Raw genomic sequence first — 24,049 nt, forward strand, 5'->3', positions numbered from 1 at the left:
TGCTTGTATGCCAATGTTCACAGCAGCATTATTCACAATATTCAAAAGATGGAAATAATCCAAGTATCTGTTGACAGATGAATGGATAAGCAAAATGTGGTATAAACGCATGACAGAATATTATTCCGCCTTAAAAAGGGACAGAATGCTGACACTGCTACAACATGGATGACCCTTGAAAACATTAGGCTAAGTGAAATAAGTCAGCTACAAAAGGACAAATATTATATGATTCCATTTATATTAGGTACCTGGAATAGGCAAATTCATAGAAAGTAGAAGAGGGACTTCCCTGGTGGCTCAGTGGTTAAGAATCTGCCTGCCAATGCAGGGGACATGGGTTCGATCCCTGGTCCAGGAAGATCCCACATGCCGCGGAGCAGCTAAACCCACGTCACCACAACTACTAAGCCTGCACTCCAGAGCTTGCGAACCACTACTGAGCCCACGTGCCACAACTACTGAAGCCCACATGCCTAGAGCCCGTGCTCCACAACAAGAGAAGCCACCACAATGAGACGCCTGCGCACTGCAACGAAGAGTAGCCCCTGCTCACCGCAACTAGAGAAAGCCTCCATACAGCAACAAAGACCCAACATAACCAAAAAAAAAAAAAATACAAAAAAATACAAAAAAAGAGAGAAGAGAGGTTACAGTAGTTGGGCAAATGGGGCAATATTGTTTAATGAATACAGAATTCCTGTTTGGGAGGATAAGAAAATTCTGAAAATGGATATTGGTGATGGTTGCACACCTCTGTGAATGTACGTAGTGCCACTGCACTGCACACTTGATGTGGAACTCCGGTGTGAAGGGTCACACGAGGCAGACCTGCTGTGGCACCTCAGGCTATGCTGTGCTTTGTAAAGTAAAGCTAATGGCTTGGTTCCGTGTCCATGGGACAAACAGGATGTCATAGTCCTTTGCAGCAACTACTCATTCCTCTACCAGAGGTTATATCTTTATAAAAATGAATTTGAGGTAGCACATAGCAAGCAACCACGAATAAGGGAAAAACACAATGACTGGGACCAGGGAAAGGCTGAGGAAGCAAATGGAGGTGAACACAGCTGCTAGGGCTGACTCTTCTACTTAGTGCCGTGCTCCCTGGCAGCCAGGGCAGAAATGAATGCTCTCCTGTCAGAAAGGGGGAAGCATTCCAGTTGCACAAGGGACGCAATGTGTTTTTAACAATTCGATGCTAAAAAGAGTTTAGGTACCTGGGACTTCATATGTGGTGTGAAGCGATGTGATTGCGAGTCTTTTCAGCCACCATTTCCCACATATGCAGATTTCATATGGTTTCTTCTGATACTAACTTTCAATTAAATTTAAGCTGTAGACCATTCAAGTACAACGTAAAGGGAATTCTGGGCAAGGCTAAGCTCACACAATCTTGGCACTCTGCCTTCTAGCTGTCTAATTTGCTGTAGAGATGAAACAGAGGATAAAAAAGAATAAATGGAAGGGACATCTCCCTTCAACCAGAGGATGCAAACTAGCCCCCTGCAGCCAAAGATGTGTTTTGTTTGGATGGCAGGGTTTCATAACTGGTGCAGCCTTTTTTTTTTTTTTTTTTTTTTGCTGTACGTGGGCCTCTCACTGCTGTGGCCTCTCCCGCTGCAGAGCACAGGCTCCGGACGCGCAGGCTCAACGGCCATGGCTCACGGGCCCAACCGCTCCGCGGCATGTGGGATCCTCCCAGACCGGGGCACGAACCCGTGTCCCCTGCATCGGCAGGCGGACCCTCAACCACTGCGCCACCAGGGAAGCCCTGGTGCAGCCTTTTTTAAAAAACATTTTTGAATTAATTGCCAGCATTTAAAAATTATTAGAATTTACAGCTATTCCTGTAAAATTAGAAGGTCAGGAAATACCGGGCCCAGCTCTTCCCATGACAGCAATGGGCAGAGTGGCCAGCAGCTGCCCCTTTGGACTCGTCTGGCCATGGTGCTCCACTGTTCTGCCTGCTTTCCTCACCCCATCTGCTGCCCACCGCTGTCAGAGTCTGCAGCACCTGCCCGGGTGGGCCATCTTTTCCAAACGCAACTTGCCCCAGTTAGACTTCTGATAGCAGCTGGAGAAAAGACAGCTCAGGTTCTACTTTTCTAAGGAGAACCCAGAGCCTTAGGTTTTTATGTTGCTGTCTAAAGGAAGACCCAAGCACCTGGGAAATCTGGAAAGGAAGCCAGAGGACATTCATGGCTATGGAAATGACGCCTCACCAGCATGCTTTCTTGGTTAAACACATACTAGTGGGCAAAGCTGGTCTTCCTCTTTCCTCTCAGGATCAATTAGACCTATCCCCAGTGCTGTACACAATAAGCCATACCAGAGTCGGTTCATTTTGAATACGGTGTTAAAGGCTGACTCTACTTTTGTTGAACCCCCTGTCAGAACCCTAACCCAAATAAAAATATGCCTAAATAGGCTAGATGTTAGAAATATTCCCCTGGTCCTTTGATTCCAAGCAACGTGCATTTACCAGAATGAATCTGCTCCAAAATATGGTCCCAACTTCAAACGTACTTACTCCTGGGGCTCAGCATTCACTTCACAGTTAATGGTTATGTGTCTGCCTAGTTTGGAAGCTCCTCATTCTCTTTTCATAATGGTTCTTTTTAAAGCTTTGCCTTAAAATCTGCTCTTCCAGTAAGCCTTCCCTGATTACCTATAGTCTCGTATTTACTTCTTTCTTTGAGGCATCGCATTCCCCATAATTACTTATTACCTGACACATGGACCCTACGAAGTCTGGCTCTGGGGAGCAGGGACTCTGTTCATCCATCCTTGTGCTCCTAGACGCTCACAACACGGGGCACGGAGTAGTACTCGACAAAGACCGCATGAGTTGAACGTGTAAAGGTAATGAAAGACTTTTTCTACGCTAATTTTTAAAAGTATCAAGTTTTTTTTTTTTTTTTTTGCGGTACATGGGCCTCTCACTGCTGTGGCCTCTCCCGTAGCAGAGCACAGGCTCCGGACGCACAGGCTCAGCAGCCATGGCTCACGGGCCCAGCCGCTCCGCGCAGCATGTGGGATCTTCCCGGACTGGGGCACGAACCCGTGTCCCCTGCATCGGCAGGCAGACTCTCAACCACTGCGCCACAAGGGAAGCCCAAAAGTATCAAGTTTTATTAGACTGCTCACTGACCAAGTATCATCAACTTGGAAAATGTGCTTGTGGCATGCCAATGTGGTCTGCAGAACCTCTTCTCACAAAAACAATGTCCACAGCGATGGGTGGGGCTGCAGTAACACTAGTGAGGTCTGTACTTTATTACCATTATAGACGAAATAGGCTTCCAGGGCTGGTCTGGGCAGCTAACACTCCTCTATGACACTGGTTTTAAGGAAAAAGATGTCATGAGTTCCAAACAACCCAAAAAACAATCCAACCTGAGAAGACATGGTCTGCTTAGAAAATAAAGGCTGCTTATCTTAGGAAAGGCGTTCATGAACCTGACAATCATGGGAGCTCATTCTGAGCAAACGTGGTGGATCGATGCCTTTCCATATCTAAAACTCTAAGTCTCTTTTGGGCACTGAAAAATTACTGAATAGTAGAGTTTGAGGGAAATATTTCAAAGTACCACAAAGTGAAGTGGAGCCATAATCTCTCCTGCTCTCAAGCTTGGTTACTCTGTAAGGAAAGTTCTGGAATGATATTAGGTGGCCTCCTTGGCCACTCGGCCCTGCTAACATTCACAGACAGGCCTCGTTTGACCAGGCTCAGATCCCCGGGAGGAAGCACACAGGCTCCTTAGAGAGCCCCCCGTGAGTCAATGTTCGAAACTTCTAAGCCTTCCCTGGGCTTGGTTCTCAGGGATGACCAACATCATGAACCTCTTGGGATAAATTAAGCTGCCCAGTTAAAGTAAGGAGAAGAAAAACAAAAGCAACACAGGGCTTGGGCTGTTCCATCGTCATGTCAGGGTACTAGTTTCAGTCCTGTCTAACTTTTCCAACCTGGGGACTGGTTTCTCAAAGTTTCAGAATCAGGTTACCAATGATCTGATTCTCCTCTAAAAATTCTCTGCTGGAATATAACTGCCTACTTAGTGCCTCATTCCTAACAAAAATCCAGTTTCCTCTGGACAGGCTGCCTTGCCTTTGTAAACACTTCTCTCCCACTCTGCAGAAATCATTTTTAGAGAAGGCGGGACTGCTTTCCCTGCCCTGACCCCGCTTTGTCCCCACTGCGAGGGGCTGCTCGACACTTTGGAAGATTTCTCCTGAAGCCTTTAAGCCTCATGGACCATTAAGCCAGGAAAATCTGGCTTCAACATTAAACATATTTCATAGTCACAGTCATGCCAAATAGCCAGGTTTCATGTGTAAATTCTTCCTTGGTTGTCCTCCAAAAACTACGCACAAGGAGGAAATCTCTATCTAAATGATCACACCAGCAAACATGGTATCATATGCTTCCTGTCCTCGCTAAGGGTTTAATAGTTCAGCATCGTTAAATTCCATAAAAATAAGAATTTCTCACCTAAAACCAGAAAAGATCTCAAAACACAGAAGCAGAATCCATCACAGCCTGTGCAAAGGTCCATCAGATCAGGGATTTTGTTTGGTTTACAGCCAATTGCTCCAGACAAGCTTTGCTGTTCCATGAACCGAGTTGGGAAGACAGCCTGCTAGAGGGAGTGCACCCCACAAACGCTCACAAGCATGACGCAACGCTGAGCCCATCTCACACATCTGTGCTGGGCTCTACTGCAACTCCCAGAATGGTTTGGTCTAAGGGTGTTGTTTCTAAGATGGAGATCTGCAAGATCTCCGTGAACAGCAAATACTCTGCTAGTAAAGCCAGGTGCTGTAATCAGACAGCTGCTCCCTAAATTCTGCCACCAGTACTAGAGACCACAAAGGAGGGCAGTAAGCGGAGCACACCATCCATAAGCATGCTTCACCATTTAAGCAAGGGTGTGTAAAAGCAAAGCCATCTATAGAAACACGGGCAGCAACAACAAAGACAGCTGCTTAGCTGTGCGGTCTTGGACAAATGACTTGCCCTCTCTGAACTCTGTCATCCCAGTTTTACAGATGAGGAGATTTACAAGGCCTCCTTCAAGGCTGAGGATTGAACATGAGGATGCATGTAAATGTTCAACACAAAGTAAGGGAACAAAGCATGTTAGTTATGATATGCAGCCTCCCTCTGAACTAGAACTCTTGGCCAAATTACGAAATAGAAACCCCAACTCATAATTCCTACCTTATCTTTGTCTACTTAATTACCTTTACTTTACAAACGATTATGTGACCAGGTTTGAACAGAGGTAATGCAATTTATTTTAAGATGCAGTGTGATACCACCGGGACCTTTCTGCTGTATATGACTGCTTAGGTAAGTCAAAACCCTTTCTAAATTGCTGGTTTACTCCTCCAGGCTCTGAGGACCGCGCCCTGGAGCCAGCTTATCGAGGGGGCAGCCAGGCTGTGATGAGTGGGGTTTGAAAACAAAAGAAAAGTGCATTCTGATGAAGGGAATACTCCTGTTTTCTTAAGTGAAGATCGGCAAATATACTGCAGCAAACTCTGTATATAAAACCCAGCTCAAGAAAACCTCTGGGTTGCTAATGCAAGTTTGCAAATATAGCAGGCATAATGAAATGGCTGCTTTTTAATGATTTCCTATGATGGTGTTTATAAATGGTAGCCTTTTTCCCTACTGAAGCAATTTAATTGGAAAATGGCACAGGAGTAGGAAGACGCAGCCAACCAGTTCCAATGAACACGCGGGGGCGGGGCTCAGCTGGGGCCTTAGACAGGTCCTCCTCCTTGCTGTCCCGGTGCCTGCCCTCCACGGGGACCTGGCAGGTACCGGCCGTGCCCACAGCACTCTCCTCCTGCCCCCTGCTCTTTGCTTGCATCGTTCCCACTTATCCCACAGCTTTCTGCTTAGATGTGACTTCTGGCCACGTCTTCTGATGCTCCCACTTGAGGGTGTTGCTAGGGGCCCCTGTCCACCTCCTTTTGTGGTCCCACTGCCAGTCATTCCGTTTCCTTTGCATCCTCCAAAGAACCGTGAGCTCCAAGATGGTGTTCACTGTTACTCACATATCTGGGAGCCTCCGACGAGCGGGCACTGTTACTTCGGTAAACAGGAGAGCCGAAGTCCCTGCCTGCATGGAACCTGCATTCTAGTGCAAGAGACTAATAAAGACTGGTGATACATATATAAGGAAATAAATGCAAACACGAGGTATCATCGGGTAGTGCTAAGTGCTGTGAAGAAAAATGAAGCAGGGATGGGAAGGGAGTGCCTGCAGTGTGAGAGTGAGTGACAGTGCCAGGACTCTACCAGGGGGCTGGGGAAGGCCTGTGATGAGAGGACAGCTGACTGACATGCATCAGAGAGGCATGTGTGGATGCAGAAACCCTGAGGCCAGAGATGCTGGTCAGGTCTGAGGGACAGCAAGGAAGCCGATGTGGCCAGAGCTGGGAAGAAAACAAGGAGAGTTGGGGAGGGACTTCCCTGGTGGCGCAGTGGTTAAGAATCCGCCTGTCAATGTAGGGGATGCAGGTTCGAGCCCTGGTCCGGGAAGATCCCACATGCCACGGAGCAACTAAGCCCGTGCGCCACAGCTACTGAGCCTGCGCTCTAGTACCTGCGAGCCACAACTACTGAGCCCATGCGCCTAGAGCCTGTGCTCCACAACAAGAGAAACCACTGCAATGAGAAGCCCACGCACTGCAACGAGAAAGCCACGCGTGGCAACCCAAAGCAGCCAAAAATAATTAATTAATTAATTTAACAAAAAAAAAAAAAAAGAAAGGGAGAATTGGGGAGGATGAGGCCTGAGGTGGGGATGCCCAGGTTCTGGGGGCCCTACAGGCCAGGGTAAGGAGCGGGGATGTCACTCTGGAAGTGAGGGATTTGAGCGTGGGAGCAGAATGATCTGATGGCAGGTTCTGAGTCTCACGTGCCCAGTCTCCAGCACAGCTCCCAGTGAGCTGCTGCATACATGAATGAAGGTCTCTACTGTGGACAGAGGACATACACAGGCATCAGGCAGAGAGGGTCCCTTCCCCCACAGGAGCCCAGTCTTGTCAGGAATGATACTACCAACAGTTACAATGAACATGTATTTTTACTGAAGGAAAAGATGAAAATAAACAATTTGGGAAAACAAAGCCAGCTCACAGTACAGACAAGCAGACAATGGCTCCTGTATGGGGTGCCCGGGCTACAGATGGTCCCTCACAGCTGGAACCCTGAGATGCCCCGCAGTGAAGGCGCCCTGCCCACTTGATTGGGGTTTGCCCTCCATTCCCGCAGCTTATTTGATTAAGAAATTTTGTTGGGGCTTCCCTGGTGGCGCAGTGGTTGAGAGTCCGCCTGCCGATGCAGGGGACATGGGTTCGTGCCCCGGTCCGGGAAGATCCCACATGCCGCGGAGCGGCTAGGCCCGTAAGCCATGGCCACTGAGCCTGCGCGTCCGGAGCCTGTGCTCCGCAACGGGAGAGGCCACAACAGTGAGAGGCCCACGTACAGAAAAAAAGAAAAAAAAAATTCAATGTGATGTAAGAAGGAAACCAATGGGGCAGCAAGAGTCAGCACAGGGACTTGCACAAACTGGTGCTCACAAGATGCTTTTGGAGGAGATGCATTTAAACTGAGACTGAAAAGCTGAGAGGTGCATCCCTGCCGTGAGCTGCTGCTGAGTCTCCTCTTCAGCGGGTGGCCCCCTAGGCTTGGTCTCCAGGTCTCTGCAGTTCTCACTCTTCACATCGAATTCCATTGCTTCAGTAACTATCTGCAAACAGCCTGATGTCTCCCAACTGCTTTCTTTAGCCAGACCTTTATTGGCTTATTTATACCTACTGCCTTCCCAACATATCCACCCAGATACCTCCAGATGCCTGAAACTTATGCCCAAACAAAACACAAGATCTCTACCCTACTCCACCCTCCCCCAAGCAAAACAAAATACAATTCAGAGCAAAACCACCTGGTCCTTCTTCCCTGCTTTCATATTGGTGATTGGCCCTACTGTCTATCCACTGTGCAAACGAGACACTTATGGTAGATCCCCACATGCCTACTTCCTCCTTCACCCTGTTACTGATCCTTTAGCAGATCTTGCCGACTTTCTACACTCATCTGCTTTTCCACACCTCAACTGCCACCACCCTAATCCTAGCAACAATTTTGCCCGCCTAGACTTTTGCAGTGGTTTCCTAGCTGGCCTCCCCCATTCACTCTTTTTTATTTTTTATTTATTTTTTTTTTTGCGGTACGTGGGCCTCTCACTGTTGTGGCCTCTCCCGTTGTGGAGCACAGGCTCTGGATGCGCAGGATCAGCGGCCACGGGCCACGGGCCTAGCCGCTCCGCGGCATGTGGGATCTTCCCGGACCGGGGCACGAACCCCCGTCCCCTGCATCGGCAGGTGGACTCTCAACCACTGCGCCACCAGGGAAGCCCCCCCATTCACTCTTGATCCACTGATTCTTTCTCTTCACCACAGAGTAACTGATTCAAAATGCAAATTTGATCATTTCATTCCCCCGACCCCCAACTATCAAAATCATTCAGTGGTTTCTTGTGGGTCTTTGAATAAAGGTCAGACTCTCCAACATGGTATATAAGATCTTGCACCATCTGACTCCTGCCTACCGCTCCAAGCCTCCACCTCACATCTCTGTGCCCTCCACACAGGATGATCTTTTCTCACGGCCTTGAATACATCTCTCCCTTCTCCCCTGAATGCCGTTTCCTCTTTTATGTACTCAATTCCTACTTATCCTCCAGATCTCAGCTCAAATGTTACTTCCTAGAGGAAGCTATCCTGGAAATCCTAAACTGAATCCCTTTGATACACTGTCATGGTACTATGTTCTTGGTGTTATAGCACGTATATAGGTTGATAATTAAACATAAGTGTTTAATACTTGATTAAAGTCTCTCTCCCCAACGAAATTTTGAGTTCTATTATAAGTCGTAGTATACTTTCTCTTCCTTGTCCTCACTCTTTTCCCATCTCTGCCCTGTGCATGAACATCTCCTAAGATATAGTGCCTCTCCCCATTTTGACTCCACACCCTTTCAACCATAGGGATCTCCTTACCTTATAACTTCAAAGCCTTTATCCTCAACCCCAATCTCTCCAGAGATCTAGTTAAGCATCTCCAAGTAGACCAGAGGTTTTGCAACCTTTTGACTGCAACCCATAGTTGGAACATTTCACTTGGCAACTTACAACATATAAACATCCAACAAATACGTTTCGTGAAACAATACTGTCATGCTGTTTTTTTCCTATTTGATTTCATTTTAAAAATATTTTATTTTTTTACATAATTTCAAGACCCATTAATGGGCCACAACCTGTAGCTTAAAACACACCATACCAACACACTGTGCCAGGTATTTCCACATGGACATTTCTCTACAACCTCAGACATAATAGATCTGTTTCCCAACTCATTTCTCAACCAAGCTTCCTTACTAAGGAACATAATCATTCTCTTAGTCATTCAGGATGAACATGTTAGTCATTTTGGATTCCTCCTTACCCCAAAGTTGCTGAAACCTATTGGTTCTTCCACTGTGATATGTCGCTACTTACTCCATCCTTTCCATTCCTGCCATCTCAGCTCAGATTTTACTGTAACTTGGAACACTGCTACAGCCTTTTTAACTGGTTCCCTACTTCCAGAATTTTCAGGCAAAAGGTGACGTATATTTGAATCACAAGGCAGAAAGGGAATTCAGCTCTTTGGTTCCATTTTGACCAACAAAGGAGTATGTAAAGACCTGAAATGGATGTGCCTTCATCTACTCAATAAGCTCCTTGACTAATTAAATTTTAATTCAGGCTGCCTTATGTTTCTAAAGTTCCTATTACAATCCAGAAACCGAACTCCGGCTTTGTGGTAGGCAGGCAGACTCACCCATGTCCGCAGTGACCATGGTGGACTGGTTTTCAGGGATGGAGACAGAGGTCTGGTCTTGGTCCACACTGCGAGAGTCCTCATTGACCTCGTGCTGACTCTGGCTGAGTTCTGATCGCAGTTCCGAGTACTCATCCTCCTCCCTGAGAAAAAAAAAGGAAGTCAGCCTCCACTGACAGAGACGTATGACAAATCCCTAGAGAATATGTCTTTTAAGGACAAGATAAAGACACTCAGAAAGAAAACAGACAGGTCTCCTCTCCAGGCCACATGGATCAGGATTCCTCTCAGACCAAATAGATGGGCACATCTACGGTCAGCGTTTGAAATTGAAAGTTTGCTTCTGTGTCAACATCCATACCTATACACCAAACAAGATTCATCTATCAGTCTACCAGAAACTTTTCCCTTTCAAAGATTTCCTCAAGAAATTAGATTTCTTCACCCCCTCAAATTCCGAGGTGAAAAAGAACTGAGACTACTAGCACTGAGGCCACGGTGAGCAGAAGCATCAAAAGTCTGGTGATGGTGGCGCAGTGGTTGAGAGTCTGCCTGCCGATGCAGGGGACACGGGTTTGTGCCCCGGTCTGGGAAGATCCCACATGCCGCGGAGCGGCTGTGCCCGTGAGCCATGGCCGCTGAGCCTGCACGTCTGGAGCCTGTGCTCCGCAATGGGAGAGGCCACAACAGTGAGAGGCCCACATACCGCAAAAAAAACCCCAAAAAACCCACAAAAGTCTGGTGAGTAGGAGTGGCTCAGACCATCACCAGCAGGGTCCTACTGGTGGGTTTCCTTCTGGGAAGAGGACATAAGGAGTATTGAGGCTGCAGCGACTAGAAAACCAGCACCTCATCTGTGCAGATCAAAACCAATGCTCCGAGAAGTATATGGGTCAGCATGCCTGAGAAATATCACACATAGTTTCTCTAAAGGAAGTAAATGGAGTTAGGGGATAGGAAAGGAGGATGGGGTGAGGAGAAGAATAGAATCAGTGAGTGAGAGAATACCACACAATGGTCTATTTCCTCCAATTTGCGTTTGCTAGCAGGAAGACAACATTGAAATGCAACCATGTTTCATCTGCACAAGCACACCCCACCGCCTTCTCAGCCTCTCATGGAGCCCTCACCACCTCTGGTCTCTGAATTAGCTATGGGCAAGCTAAGAAAACTCAAAATTGGAATATCTATTTCAAAGCACACGCAGACCTTCTCCCCACACCACCACAAACACCACACACACACTGGATACAGAAATGGAGAGAGCAAAAATTAGCCCTCTTTGAAGCATTTATTTTGCAAGTAAGCCAGAAAAGAAAATTGTCAAGGGATTTAACTCTGAGGTTGGAAAGTCCACAGGTGTGTCTGCTCAGCCCCAGGGGGAGGGTGTCTGTGAAGAAAGGAAGGAAGAGAAGAAATTCTCTCAACCTGGCATTCACTTCAAGTTGCTGACGACCAGGGGTGGGGTGGGCAGAAGGTCCACAGTTTTGGGTGGACCAAGATGGTGAGTGGTGTTCAGTGGAACTTGGGGAAGAGGCAACTGCCGTTTGAAGCTGGAGAGACACATCTATATTAGAGAAATGGGAAGAACTCTCCAGAGTTCTTGGTTCTCTCAAGAAATTAACATCCTCTCAGGGAAGGAATTCAGCTGAGCCCCTGCTTTATAAAGTATTTCTAATAAGAGCCACACAGAAATCTGGGAAGACTTTAAACAGATATAAAACCCCCAGACAGTCAAAATATGAATCAGAATGGGGGTGGTGAAGGCAAAAAATATAGGTTAACGTTCTATGAATAAGTTAATTATTAGACATCTGCAAAGTCAACAATAATTAGGTTTAGGAAAGAAAACAATGAAAAAGTACTCTTAAGAATCACCTGTTTGGTCTAGAGGGTAATTGTGCCCTGATACATCAACTCTCCTTTCAATCAGCAGTTAAAACCCTGATTTTAGTTAAGGGGAGATTTTGTGTATGATGAATAAATTATCTTTGTTGCATGGCCAATGTAATCAGCTTCAGCTTGGCTGAGACTGTTTTCCAGCCAAAAAAGCCAGATAAATGCTGCCGCTGTATCTCTGGTATAAATGGCATTTGAAAAATCTTTCATAGCCACCTTCAACCCTCTTGGCTTGGCAGGTCCCAAAACACATAGTGCCTGCCAAATCTCCTGCTTTGTAAACATTATTTTATTAGGATGGATTTTATAAAGGAGTGAATAGGGAAGGGGTGGGAGAAGGAAGCTGTTGAGGGAAACATTCCTTACTGAGGTCAGAGCACAGACTGAAGAATGATACCACACTAGAAATGTCACCTTCGACAGAAGGCTTTCAGTGTCATGCAATGCAAACTAAGGGTCCTCATTCAAGGTATTTGATTGAGCACCAAAACAAGGATAGGATGGCAAAAACCAAACAGATGCTGTCTTCTGGGAGTCAAATATGTTCACAACAAATTCTAACCTAAGAAGGATGCTCCGGGCAGACACAGGAGGAGCATCTGGGGCTGCAGGTGTGCAGTGACCAGGGAAGACTTCCTGGATGGAGCAGCACTGAAGGTGAGTCTAAAGGCAAGCAGGTTTTAGATAGGTCACGAGGGTGCAAGGGCACACGCAGAGACTCAGAGGGGCCCGTGAACGTGAACTTGGACATGTGGAGCTTGGGATAGAGGTTCGGGATAGCTGAAACCAAAATGGGGTGCAGGATGGAACCATGAGGCTGGAGGAGCACTCAGGCCACTTGCTGAGTGGGCAATTTTGATCAGAAGGAGAAATGATTGTATTGAAGGAGGCAAATAATCAGGGTTAGATGGCAGAAATAAAGGAAAACAATGTGTGAAATCGAGGAATTCAGAGGAAGGAGTAAGTACTGCTGAGAACTTTCATGGAGACAGATAAACTAAGCAGCAGGGAAGTGCAGATGGTCTGTGTTTTTGACCTCACAGGGAGAGGCTGAGGTGAGCACATACCATGCATGGTTCAGGTTCCCCCTTATGGTCACCATAATGAAGGTTACAGTGCAAAACAACACAAGCAAACGACGTAAACAGTAGTTAGAGGTAGAAAGCAACCTTGTGAGAAGATCGCGTGCATTTCTGTGTCCCAAAAATGAGGCATTAAAAGGTTAAACTGAACCTAACATGAGAAAGTTTGTGCAACCCTGTTTCTCCAGCTGACTTGGTAAAAAATCTTGGAGTTGCATATCTTTGTCATCTCCTGAACATCCTTATTGGCATCGTTCCTGAAAGGAGATTGGAATCTGCGACTGGAAAGTGACAAAAGCCAATGGTCTCCGGGCCCTTTGTAAGTTGACAGTCAATCTGGGACTGCAGCACTTGCAGAAGACTGATGCTGGGGGTTCTCTCTCTACTGTTTTATTCAGAAGCATTGGTCCATCCAGAGAAATGGAACAAGAAGTCAGAAACACCCTGCTGGTCCATGGCAGTTTTACAAAGGCAAGAATTTGAGGTGTGTTTTTAAGGCTGCTCTGTGCAGCAGGGCATCACCTAGCTGGTCAGGGTGTCTAGCAAATGACACAGCACTGGCATCTCAAAGTGACTTTATTGTTTGCTTCCTTCCATGGTGTATATGGTAACTTTTGGTAAGTGACATCTTATTTCTTTGGGGAAAAAAATGCCTCCCCCAAGAACACTAACTGCTAATGCTGGTGATGAAAAGGAAGAAAATATGAAAAGGTCCAAGAAGTGATCAATTTAAGTCAAAGAAACAGAAGCTCTGATAAACTGATAAATGTTGCTAATTGTATGCTACTGTGGCAGTTTCCTAATTATGGAATTACAAAGTTCTCAGGTGTTTTTCTTTGGAACATAAGGGATCATCTCACAGGATTCTAAATGCACATTATTTCATTTACTTTGAAGCATCTGTGAAGTGCTTCCACGTTGCTTAGAGTTGCAATGATTAATGCTCGCTACTAGCTTAACAACAAAAAAAACCCAAAAACGCTCCTAAGGGGGCAGGGATTAGATTGTACACACACCTACGTAACTAGCAGAGGCAGACAAGTCACAGACTGGCAGACTGGAAGGGATCTTGGTGATCACCTAAGACAGGATCAATACCTTTGTTTTACAGATAAGACCACTGAAGCTTCCAGAGCCTAAGCAACTTAGCTAAGACTATACAACCAGTTAGCAGCACAGCCTAATTCCTAAACCTAGTACCAACAAAACAATAATATGATGGCCTAAAGAAAAGATTTCTTTTTTTTTAAAGATTCTTTCTCATTATTAGCTAGGGGTGAAATGATCTAATTAGAAAAGGAAAAAGTCAATGAAAGTATAATTCTTATCATGCTTTCCAGACCTTGAGCTGAAGTACTATGGAATCAGCAGCAGTTAATAAAAATATTAACTTCAGTAGCAGTCTCTATACCTGTTTTATTTTGGGGTGCACATTCATGCCTTGTCACTGGATTGGAGTGACTGGTGAATGAGACCCAGAAGAACATCTGCCTGCCTTGGTAACTGCCAGTCAACTATGTCCAGCTAGCCCAGTCTACCTGAGTGTGTGGTCTGTCTTCTGAAACACATTCTGTCTCTCTTGCAATTAAAGGCCGACTTGCCCTGAAATGGTCATCATTCTTTTTTTTTTTTTTTTTTTTGCAGTACACGGGCCTCTCACTGTCGTGGCCTCTCCCGTTGCAGAGCACAAGCTCCGGACGCGCAGGCTCAGCGGCCATGGCTCACGGGTCCAGCCGCTCCGCGGCATGTGGGATCCTCCCGGACCGGGGCACGAACCCGTGTCCCCTGCATCGGCAGGCGGACTCTCAACCACTGCGCCACCAGGGAAGCCCGGTCATCATTCTTTGAAAGAACAAAGATTTTTTTAGATACAAGGAGGAAAAGTATTCCTTTCAGTTCTCTTAGAGGATCTATAGCAGGACATAAGTGATGAGTAAATACCTCTTTTTATTTTTCCATATAGTACAGAGGAAGTTCAGACTCATCTAAGAATCTTATGGTGAATAACTGAACAAATGGGACTCTGAAATGCTCTCCTATGTATATAATAATCCATCCTTGTCATCAATGAAGACCAGTTTTAACAAGGTCTGATATAAGATTCATATTCAAAAACTTCAAATAGTGAACAAGGTTGGAATATGTACCACATAGGAAGACAGACAGAGAGAGAAAGCTACCTTATCTTCTTGGGTTTTATTTTTTGTTTCATTATATTCTACTCTTTAGGCCAGAAGTTACATCAGAACGACATGTTTTACTGGGAAAGAAAGAGGTTTTGCTTACACTGTTTGAGATGCAGCAACATGAAGATGGTTAGACAGATGTACCACACAGGCCCAAGTGTGGGCCTGAAGATCAGGAGAAAGGTCGGGCGCATAGCATCGGCATGAGATTTTAGCGAATGGATTATGTTGGAGTACAAGGAGGCTTTGGATACTATCTCAGTCACTAAATGAGGAGCATTTTGCAGACAAAGAAGCAGAAAGGTCAAGTGCCAATGTCAATGTGACACAAATAGGAGAGGTCAGTGCTTTAGGGCTGCAGCCATCCTGGTGAAAGGCATGGGGGAGAGCCCAGGGTAAGAGCCAAGGCTGAAGATGGATCTTAGGGACAGAGGAGAAGATCTAGGACATAAAGGGTCATGCAGGTTTGAGAAGAGTACACCAGTTGGGAAGGAGGATTTAGGGTTAAATGCTGCAAAAAAGGGCCAGAAACAAGAAAAAGGTCACCGGATTTTTCGGTTAAGAAATCATTGGTGGGCTTCCCTGGTGGCGCAGTGGTTGAGAGTCCGCCTGCCGACGCAGGGGACATGGGTTCGTGCCCCGGTCCGGGAGGATCCCACATGCCGCGGAGCGGCTGGGCCCATGAGCCATGGCCACTGAGCCTGCACGTCCGGAGCCTGTGCTCTGCAGCGGGAGAGGCCACAACAGTGAGAGGTCCGTGTACCACAAAAAAAAAAAAAAAAAATCATTGGTGATTTTCAAAAAAGTGTCTTAGCTTATGCTGCTGTAACAAAGTACCACAGACAAGCATAAACAACAGGAATTTATTTTCTCATAGTTTTAGACTTTGGTCGGCAGTCCAAAATCAAGGTGCCAGCATGGCTGGTTTCTGGTAAGGGCTCTCCTCCTGGCTTACAGATGGTTGCCTTCTCACTGCGTCCTCACATGGCAGGGAGAGAGCTGGAGAGCAAGCGAGCTCTCTGTCGTCTCTTTTTATAAGGACACTCACTAATCCTATCATATAGTCCCCATCCTCATGACCTCGACTAAACCGAATGACCTCCCAAAGGGCCCCATCTCCAAACACTGTCATATCGAGGGGTTCACCATGTGAACTGGAGGTGGGGGGCACAATTCAGTACATAGCAGAGGGAGCTTTGGCAAACTGTTGGGGTCAGAAGCCAGACAGCTGTGGGCTAACTAGCAAATGGGAAATGAAGTAGAAATCATGAACCACTCATGAGAGTTGGCAGTGAAAGGTTGATGTTATGAGAGCAGCTTTTGGGAAAAGAAAATAATCTCCTTGGGAAACAAAAGATCTCATGTTTAATTTGCTTAGACATCTTTTTTCCTCTCCCAGATCCAAAGTGAGCTACTGACGTATTTTTCCGTTTTACCCATCCCATTATATAATCCCCCCAAGTCAGATGAGCGTTAAAAAAAAGCCACAACATACAGTTAAGTGAAAAAGCACATATTGCAAAACAGTGTGCGCTATATGATCCAATTTGTTTAAAATATTCATGAATAAAATTTTTTTAGAAGGCCATAAATACAAACTGTTCAGTGTTTATTCCAAGCAGATGCGATTTAGGACACATTAGGCAGGGTTCAGTTAGGAAAACAAACTCTTCTGGGTGTTTCAAGTAGGATTTAATTTAGGTAGTTTTGTGCTTACAAAACCATCGGAAGGAAGGACTGGAGAAGAGAAAGGTGGGTGGAGGCCACCCGGGGCTGTGAGATTTGCCATCAGAGCTGTGGTCCCCTCCAGGATGAGGAAATTGCTGCTGCCTTCACACCTGCCCACAGCTCCAAGGTCAGGCCAGTCAATGCAGGACCTCATGTTCACCAAAGCCTGTATGTCAGCTGCCACCATTATGGCCTGAGGGACAATGGCTCCCACCTCCTTTCAGCCTTCCAGATCCAGGTGAATGGATCTCACTGGCAGAACCAAAACTGTATCCTAGAGCCCAGCTGTTAAGGGAGTTTGGGAAGCAGTCCCCAGGGTCAATCTTCTTTGATTTGGGAGAGAGTAGAGAGAAGGGGTGGGAATGGTACCAGGTGCCAGACAACATCCTTCATGCTGTCTACAGTACTGTCTACAACATCCATCCATACTACTGTCTTTGGCTACTTGACAACCATACACATCCTCTCACACATTCTTAAATTTCCAAATTGCAATAGCAATGACATCAAGCTTCTGTAACTATCCCTCGTTCAAATGTAAATGTACTCACCTTCTCATCAAAATGGGAGACCCAAAGTCCCATCGGTAATTATATCCATTGTTAGGTGAGCCTTCCTCTTCTAGTTTAATGACAAATTCACCCAGGTATCACGTAGTCTAACTATTAAATGCTAAGCTTCACCAATACCAACTCACCTTATATAACAGGAGAAAGTAAGAGAATAAAAAGGAAATGGCATATATACATAAAAAAGCAAGAAATTATACAGTCTAGTCATCCTGGAGACTCCGTGATCAATTAGCCATTATCAAAAATCTCTACGGGTCGAATCGTTTTGATTCCTACTGCAGCCCTGTGGACCAGTACAAGAGCCAAGCCCACACTGACTCCAGTAGTGAAGTGGCATAAAAGACCCCATTTTAATGACGTCAACTCCCACCCAACATTCCCGACTCCCACGGCCTCCGGACTCCTATGTTATACTAGGGAAGTTCTGGCAGTTCAACATTATTTAATGTAATCCTCCAATGACTCTAGTTTTCATTTAATCAAACTGCTGGAGCTAACACACTAAATCCAGAATGTCTGATAGGAACAGTTTTATCAGTAAATTCATCATCAATCTAACACTATATTCCTCCCTCCCTGGTCTAGAACACTTAGGCCCTAATCCTATACATATTCTTCTCAAGTTTCTGTGAATATAAATGAATAAAATCTTATAAATCTCTTACATATTTTAACTGTATCTTCTACTTATCCCCCCTGGGGCATGATTGAATTTGGCTACTTTTAGGCCTAAAGATAAAGAGGAATGGAGTAACGGTGAGGTATAATGTATCTGGTACCCTCTACCTGGGATCGGATTGCTACAGAGTCTCCAAGCAAGGTAGGACTAACTTTATCAGACTGGGAGTGGGACTGCTTCTGCAGTAGGGGAAATTCAGTGGCGTTTGCAGGCTCTAGGCATTTTGATTCATTTGAATCTACCCAAATGTGTCCATTTAAATTCTCACCATTTCATCTTTTCCTATCAGTGCTTAACCTTTAACCTAAGAGATCTGATGTGGCTTTGAGTTCAACTTATGTTAAAATTCAGCAACCTGCAGTGTCTGATTCTTGACTACAGTAGCCCTGTGGCTATAAAAGATGGGAGAGTCTTCTAGAACAGAGAAGGTTCCTGGTTCTCTGATTGTGACCTGAGAAAAAAAATTTAAACTATGAGACTGTCATATCTTTTTCTTATGTAATTCAGTATGGCTTAAATGTAGATATATCATAAACCACTCCCTTATTGATGATTTTTCAGCTTTTCCAATAAATTCTTAACTCAGGCCCTGATTGAAGTGACAAGAAAGTCTATAAGGTGCCAGGAATGTACCTGATTAGCATGACAATTCTCTATAGCCTGGATATGCCAGGGCAGTTAGAGTTCGTCCAAGGCATCTGGCTCCTCCTGCACTGGGTCTATTATCGCATCTCAGGACCTGAGAGCAAACCAATTTCCTGGAGTGATGGAGGCTGGGAGATACCTTGGCTGCTAGAGCTCAGAGGACAAGAAGAGCCTTGCCTTACTGGCCCACATGTCTGCTAGTCTTCCAGCCTTGCAGGGAGTCCCCACCTCGAGGAGGGGCTAGCGCATTTACATAATGAAAACTGGCAGAATTTAATGTGACATCTGTACAGATGCAATCTTCCTTTAAATAAAAGGTACCGATAAATGTTTATGCTCAAGAAGCTCACTGTAGATAAAGCGAGAGAGTGGCATGGACATATATACACTACCAAACATAAAATAGATAGCTAGTGGGAAGCAGCCGCATAGCACAGGGAGATCAGCTTGGTGGTGACCACCTAGAGGGGTGGGATAGGGAGGGTGGGAGGGAGGGAGGGAGACGCAAGAGGGAAGAGATATGGGGACATATGTATATGTATAACTGATTCACTTTGTTATAAAGCAGAAATTAACACACCATTGTAAAGCAATTATACTCCAATAAAGATGTTTAAAAAAAAAAAAGAAGCTCACTGTATTTTAACATGAAGCAGTTTGGCCATTATATTCAATTTAAACATCCTGAAATTGAGTTTTCTAGGTGATGCGTGATGCATTTTTTTCACAACTCACTGAGTCCATTTGTCTTCACCTTCTCAAGTGTTTAAAAGTGCAGCATGTTTTAATGGAAATTACAAATTTGCCAGTGTACTCTGTCAGCCTCCTTAAAGTCTGCTATAATCATTTCTTTGGGCTGAAAATCCTTTTCTGCTCTTCTAACCTACAATCACTCTGAAGACCAGGATACAATTTAAAAGACTTGAGGTTCTAAATTGGAATATGAGATGTATTGTGTGGCTCCAATTCAGTGCAAAATTTTCCACAACTTTGCCCTGAAACAGAGGCCCAGCAGTACTCTCATCAAGTAGCCCCATCATTACTGTAACTCTCAGAGTTGGAACAAAATGCATCCAAAGTTTCTTCTAACCCAGGACTTCCAGAGGGAGAGTTTAAAGAAGCTGCCTCTAAAACTGTTTTAATTGAGGCCTATACAAACAGGCAGAGTACAAAGCACTCTTTCTCCATAAAAGTCAATGCCAACCATTTGTTTTCCTGAGGGCTATTCCCTCAGCATGGGCAGGAAGATAAAAGTTCTCTTCCTTGACTCAGTAAGTCACTTAAGGCAAAGCCCTCTTGTGGACAGCAGGGCAGACACCAACTAAGTGCTGTGTGCGGGAGACTTAGGGGCCAGCTGACTGATGAGCAAGGAAGGCAGAATCCCCAACAATCACTTTTATGGAAAGAAAACTGAGTAAAGGCAGAGATATTGCGGGTTCTAACTCCACCTCTATCTGCCCTCTCTTAAGGGTAACTTCAAAGTAGTCACTTAACATTTTTAAGCCCCAGCTTTTCCACCAATAACGTGATAGATCAAATCTTCCTCCTCCCCAACTGCCCGCCTTAGGAGTTTGTACGAGGCTACGTCAATGTTGGTCAGTCAACTTCAAGTGAGCTCAAAAATTTTTTAGATTATCTAGAAGCATACGTGATGTTTAGTTAAAAGCCACGTTCATAAATCTCTCAAAATCCCCAAGGGATGCACTGAGTTTGTATATCTAGAACAGACCTGGTGAATAAAAGGGCTGGTAGGGATGCTGGTCTCTAAGACAGAAGAGGCTCCATTTAGAACCTGTTGATAAAGCATCTCAGTCAACCTCCCCTTATCAGTCAACTGAGGATTACAACTCCTACCCTGTCTACCTTTCAGGGTTACCATGAGGATCAAGGTCAGAAGAGAAGAATGGACGGGAAAGCACATGGTTAACAAAGTAAAGAGAAAATACTTATCAACTGTAAAAATATTAGTTCCAAGTAAAACACTGTTATAATTCATAGGGGTGACTTCAAGTCCGAAACCCAGGTTACCACCCAGACGGGCAGAGAGGGAGCCTTGACTTGGAGCTGACTACCTGATGGTGGTGCCTTGCAAACGGTCTATCTTCTTATTGAGCTCAGCGATGATGCTGTGGAGTTCGGTGATGCGTTCCTCGTACCGAAGCGTCGTTCGCTCCTGGACGTCCTCATGCTCTCTCATGAGGTGGGACTGCTCGCACTGGGATCGAGAGAACAAGACAGAAGTGCCAATGAGTTGATGCACCTACAGGTGAGTGATTCTAAGTTTTATGGCCTCAAACTATCACAACCTCAATGTTGAGTATGCCCCAAATAAACATACACCTGCACATTGGCCATGAATCCCAGAAGACACAACAATAGCTGAACTTCACAAAGCCCCTGGTGGACATCTGAGTCTTTACCTTTCAAGCTCTCATTTGCTCTTTGGGGAAAGGTCCCTCTGCCATGGCACACTATCCACACCTCCTGTTGTTCCTCAGCCACAGAGTGGGCAGATACCTTTTTTTTGGAATCTGAATCTTGAGCGCATGGATCTAAAGTTGCATGCTGTCAATTCACTTGATTGAGGGTCCTGATGAGACTGCCCTCCAGTTCCTGCTACCTCTATCCCCAGAGCTTTCTTCCTAAGTTCTTTTATGGCTGCTCATTTTTTTCCTTTTTACCAATTCATTCCTTTTTTGCTGAAGTTTGCTAGGGTATGTTTCAGCCACTTTTCAATCAAATAATCCTAAATTGTATGACACCATTTCTTATCTGGCTGGTTATCTGCACATATAATGTTTTCCAATATCCTTTCCTACTAGACTATAAACTCCGGGAAGGCAGGGGCTGGGTGTTTTCATGACTTAGCCCTAGCACCTGGCACACAGCCTGGTTCACTGTGGGTGACCTAGGCGTGCGATGGGACGAATAAATCGCTGCGTTTCAAGAAGCTGAGGAGCTCCCCTTGCTCAGCATTTGAAGGATTAAGAAGCAGCAGATGCTATAAAAACATTTTTGCATCTTGAGTTTAAATCCTAAGGAACCTGTTCATCTCCTTCACTTCTCTCCCCTCTCCTCAACCCCCAACCAGTCACTGTACATTTAATCTCATTTACATAATAATAAAACACAAGTCAGTGATAGAACAAGGAGTCAAGCTTCTGGCCCTGTCTACTGCGTTCAGTCCTGATTAATTTCCTGCCCAGCAGGAACTTAATTTTCGGCAAGGTTTTCCTAACGCCAAGAGCCACACGTACTTGCCAGCTTTGCACTTTCAGGGCTGGGGGCAGGCGGGCAAGGTAAGACTTCTCACCCACCACGTCCAATGTTCTCCCCGTCCCTAAATCTGCCAGGCTTCCAATGGTGTAACCCAGAAGCTACTGGGCAGGGACACAAAGCCTTCAAAACAGACTGCTACCTGAAACAGAAGTACTCAGCAAAGTATGATAAATACGTTGGTATAAATCATGGCAGGGACCATATCTATGAACAACAGCTTGATCACTATGAATGTAGTAACTTCCTGGGTGCTGCTCAGAGCTCCAGAAATAAGACTGGAGAGGAACCTGTACCACAGACCTTTGTGAGATGGTGACTTTCAGAGAAACAGTGATGTGAACTTCTGTTCTTAGTGACAACCCAAAACGTCAAATAACCTCCACTCAAGGTCCAACGCACAGGAAGTAAGTGGAACCAGAGGCCAGGAGGAAGGGCAAGTGAAAGTCTCATCTACATGGAAGCTTTCCTAACCAGAACAAAACCATGACAGGCCACAAATACTCTTCCCATGAACTTATGCCTTTTCACCTGTGATCCACCACTTTAAGAGGAACAACAGGGGCTTCCCTGGTGGCGCAGTGGTTGAGGTCCGCCTGCCAATGCAGGGGACACGGGTTCGTGCCCCTGTCCGGGAGGATCCCACATGCCGTGGAGCGGCTGGGCCCGTGAGCCATGGCTGCTGAGCCTGCGCGTCCGGAGCCTGTGCTCCACAATGGGAGAGGCCACAACAGTGAGAAGCAGGAAAAAAAAAAAAGAGGAACAACAGAAGTCCACAAAATGACAGTGTCTCACGGATAGTACCTGTCAGTAAATGAAAAAGCTTCTTATTTCTCTCCATAAGCAGAATACTGCTTCTCTCCATCCCCGCAGAATATCTATGAGCTTTTATTACTGGTCTGTTTTCCCATCTTCAAATTGTGTATGTGAGTGTGTGTGTGCACATGTGCACGCACGCACCTGCATGTGTGTAGTATGTGTATGTGTGTATGTAGCTGACGCTCTCATGAAGGTCACCAGTTCCAGATCTTACAATAGTTATAAGATAATGCCCAGTCTGACCTTGATCTTGTGGATGCCATGACTCCTACTACTTGGTCATCTTGCTGGTTCCTGCTCTGGGGTTTCCCATATTCCGTTCTCTAGGGCTATAAACTGCTGTGAAACGCTTCCCCTTACAAACTCCACGAGCTCCACTCTCCGTGAAATTCCCCACTTATTCCTCCTCCTTCAGTCTTTACAGGTCAACAGGCCGCCACCACCACCAAGGCAGACAAGAAACTGCAAAATCCACTTAAAAATGAGGATGCGTAAGTGTTTATTCAAGAAGAAGGAACAGGATCAACTGATAACCACCAAGCCCACTCTAGGTGCCCCTGTTGGCTGTTAGGAGCTATCTGAGAGGTGAGCTCCTGTGGGGCTGCCTGGCTTGCAGGGAGATCAGATGGTTGGTACCCAGATAACGAGAGCATGAGAGCTGGTGTCGTACCATCTTCCCCCTGCCTCTAACTGGAAAGTCCGCCTGGAGGGTATGAGTATGAACAAGACTCAACAGGAAGCCCAATAATTCAGTGAGACAGAACAGCGCTTGCAGCTGAAAGGATAAAAAAGATTCATAATGTCTATTTGGAACTTAGGAGTTCATCTGGGAGTAGCAACAAGAACATCTTAGAGGAAAAAATTTCTCAGCTGAAGGCAAAGGTTACATTCCTATATTTTTCCATATGTATGTTTTTTCACAATGGTGGAAAGCCTCTATAATTTAATACTTCCTCTAAAATAATAGATATATCTTGATTTCCTAAACTATGATACGGTGCTAGGTGCCATAGGGAGGGTCACTATGACACCTACCTTGAAGGGAAATGTGGTCGCAGCTTCCAAGCAGACTTCTCTGCTGGTGCATAAGAAACATGGACAGGGCTTCCCTGGTGGCGCAGTGGTTGAGAGTCCGCCTGCCGAGGCAGGGGACACGGGTTCATGCCCCGGTCTGGGAAGATCTCACATGCTGCGGAGCGGCTGGGCCCGTGAGCCATGGCCGCTGAGCCTGCACGTCCGGAGCCTGTGCTCCACAA

The 24,049-nt window shown here is 45.7% G+C and overlaps 1 protein-coding gene across 2 annotated transcripts in view; it reads right to left on the minus strand.

The window, feature by feature from the left end:
- MCC (MCC regulator of WNT signaling pathway) overlaps positions 1–24,049 on the minus strand; it is a gene marked incomplete at both ends in the record, with an annotated part of 445,755 nt that overhangs the window by 77,505 nt on the left and 344,201 nt on the right. For both annotated transcript variants that reach the window (XM_079702132.1, XM_079702131.1), the window contains 2 exons: positions 9,908–10,050; positions 20,771–20,913. In XM_079702132.1, coding sequence (XP_079558258.1) covers positions 9,908–10,050; positions 20,771–20,913 — 286 coding nt within the window. The remainder of the gene's footprint in view (positions 1–9,907; positions 10,051–20,770; positions 20,914–24,049) is intronic.

Source organism: Hyperoodon ampullatus, assembly GCF_949752795.1.
Source record: "Hyperoodon ampullatus genome assembly, chromosome: 4".
In the NCBI taxonomy this organism is placed as follows: Eukaryota; Metazoa; Chordata; class Mammalia; order Artiodactyla; family Ziphiidae; genus Hyperoodon; species Hyperoodon ampullatus.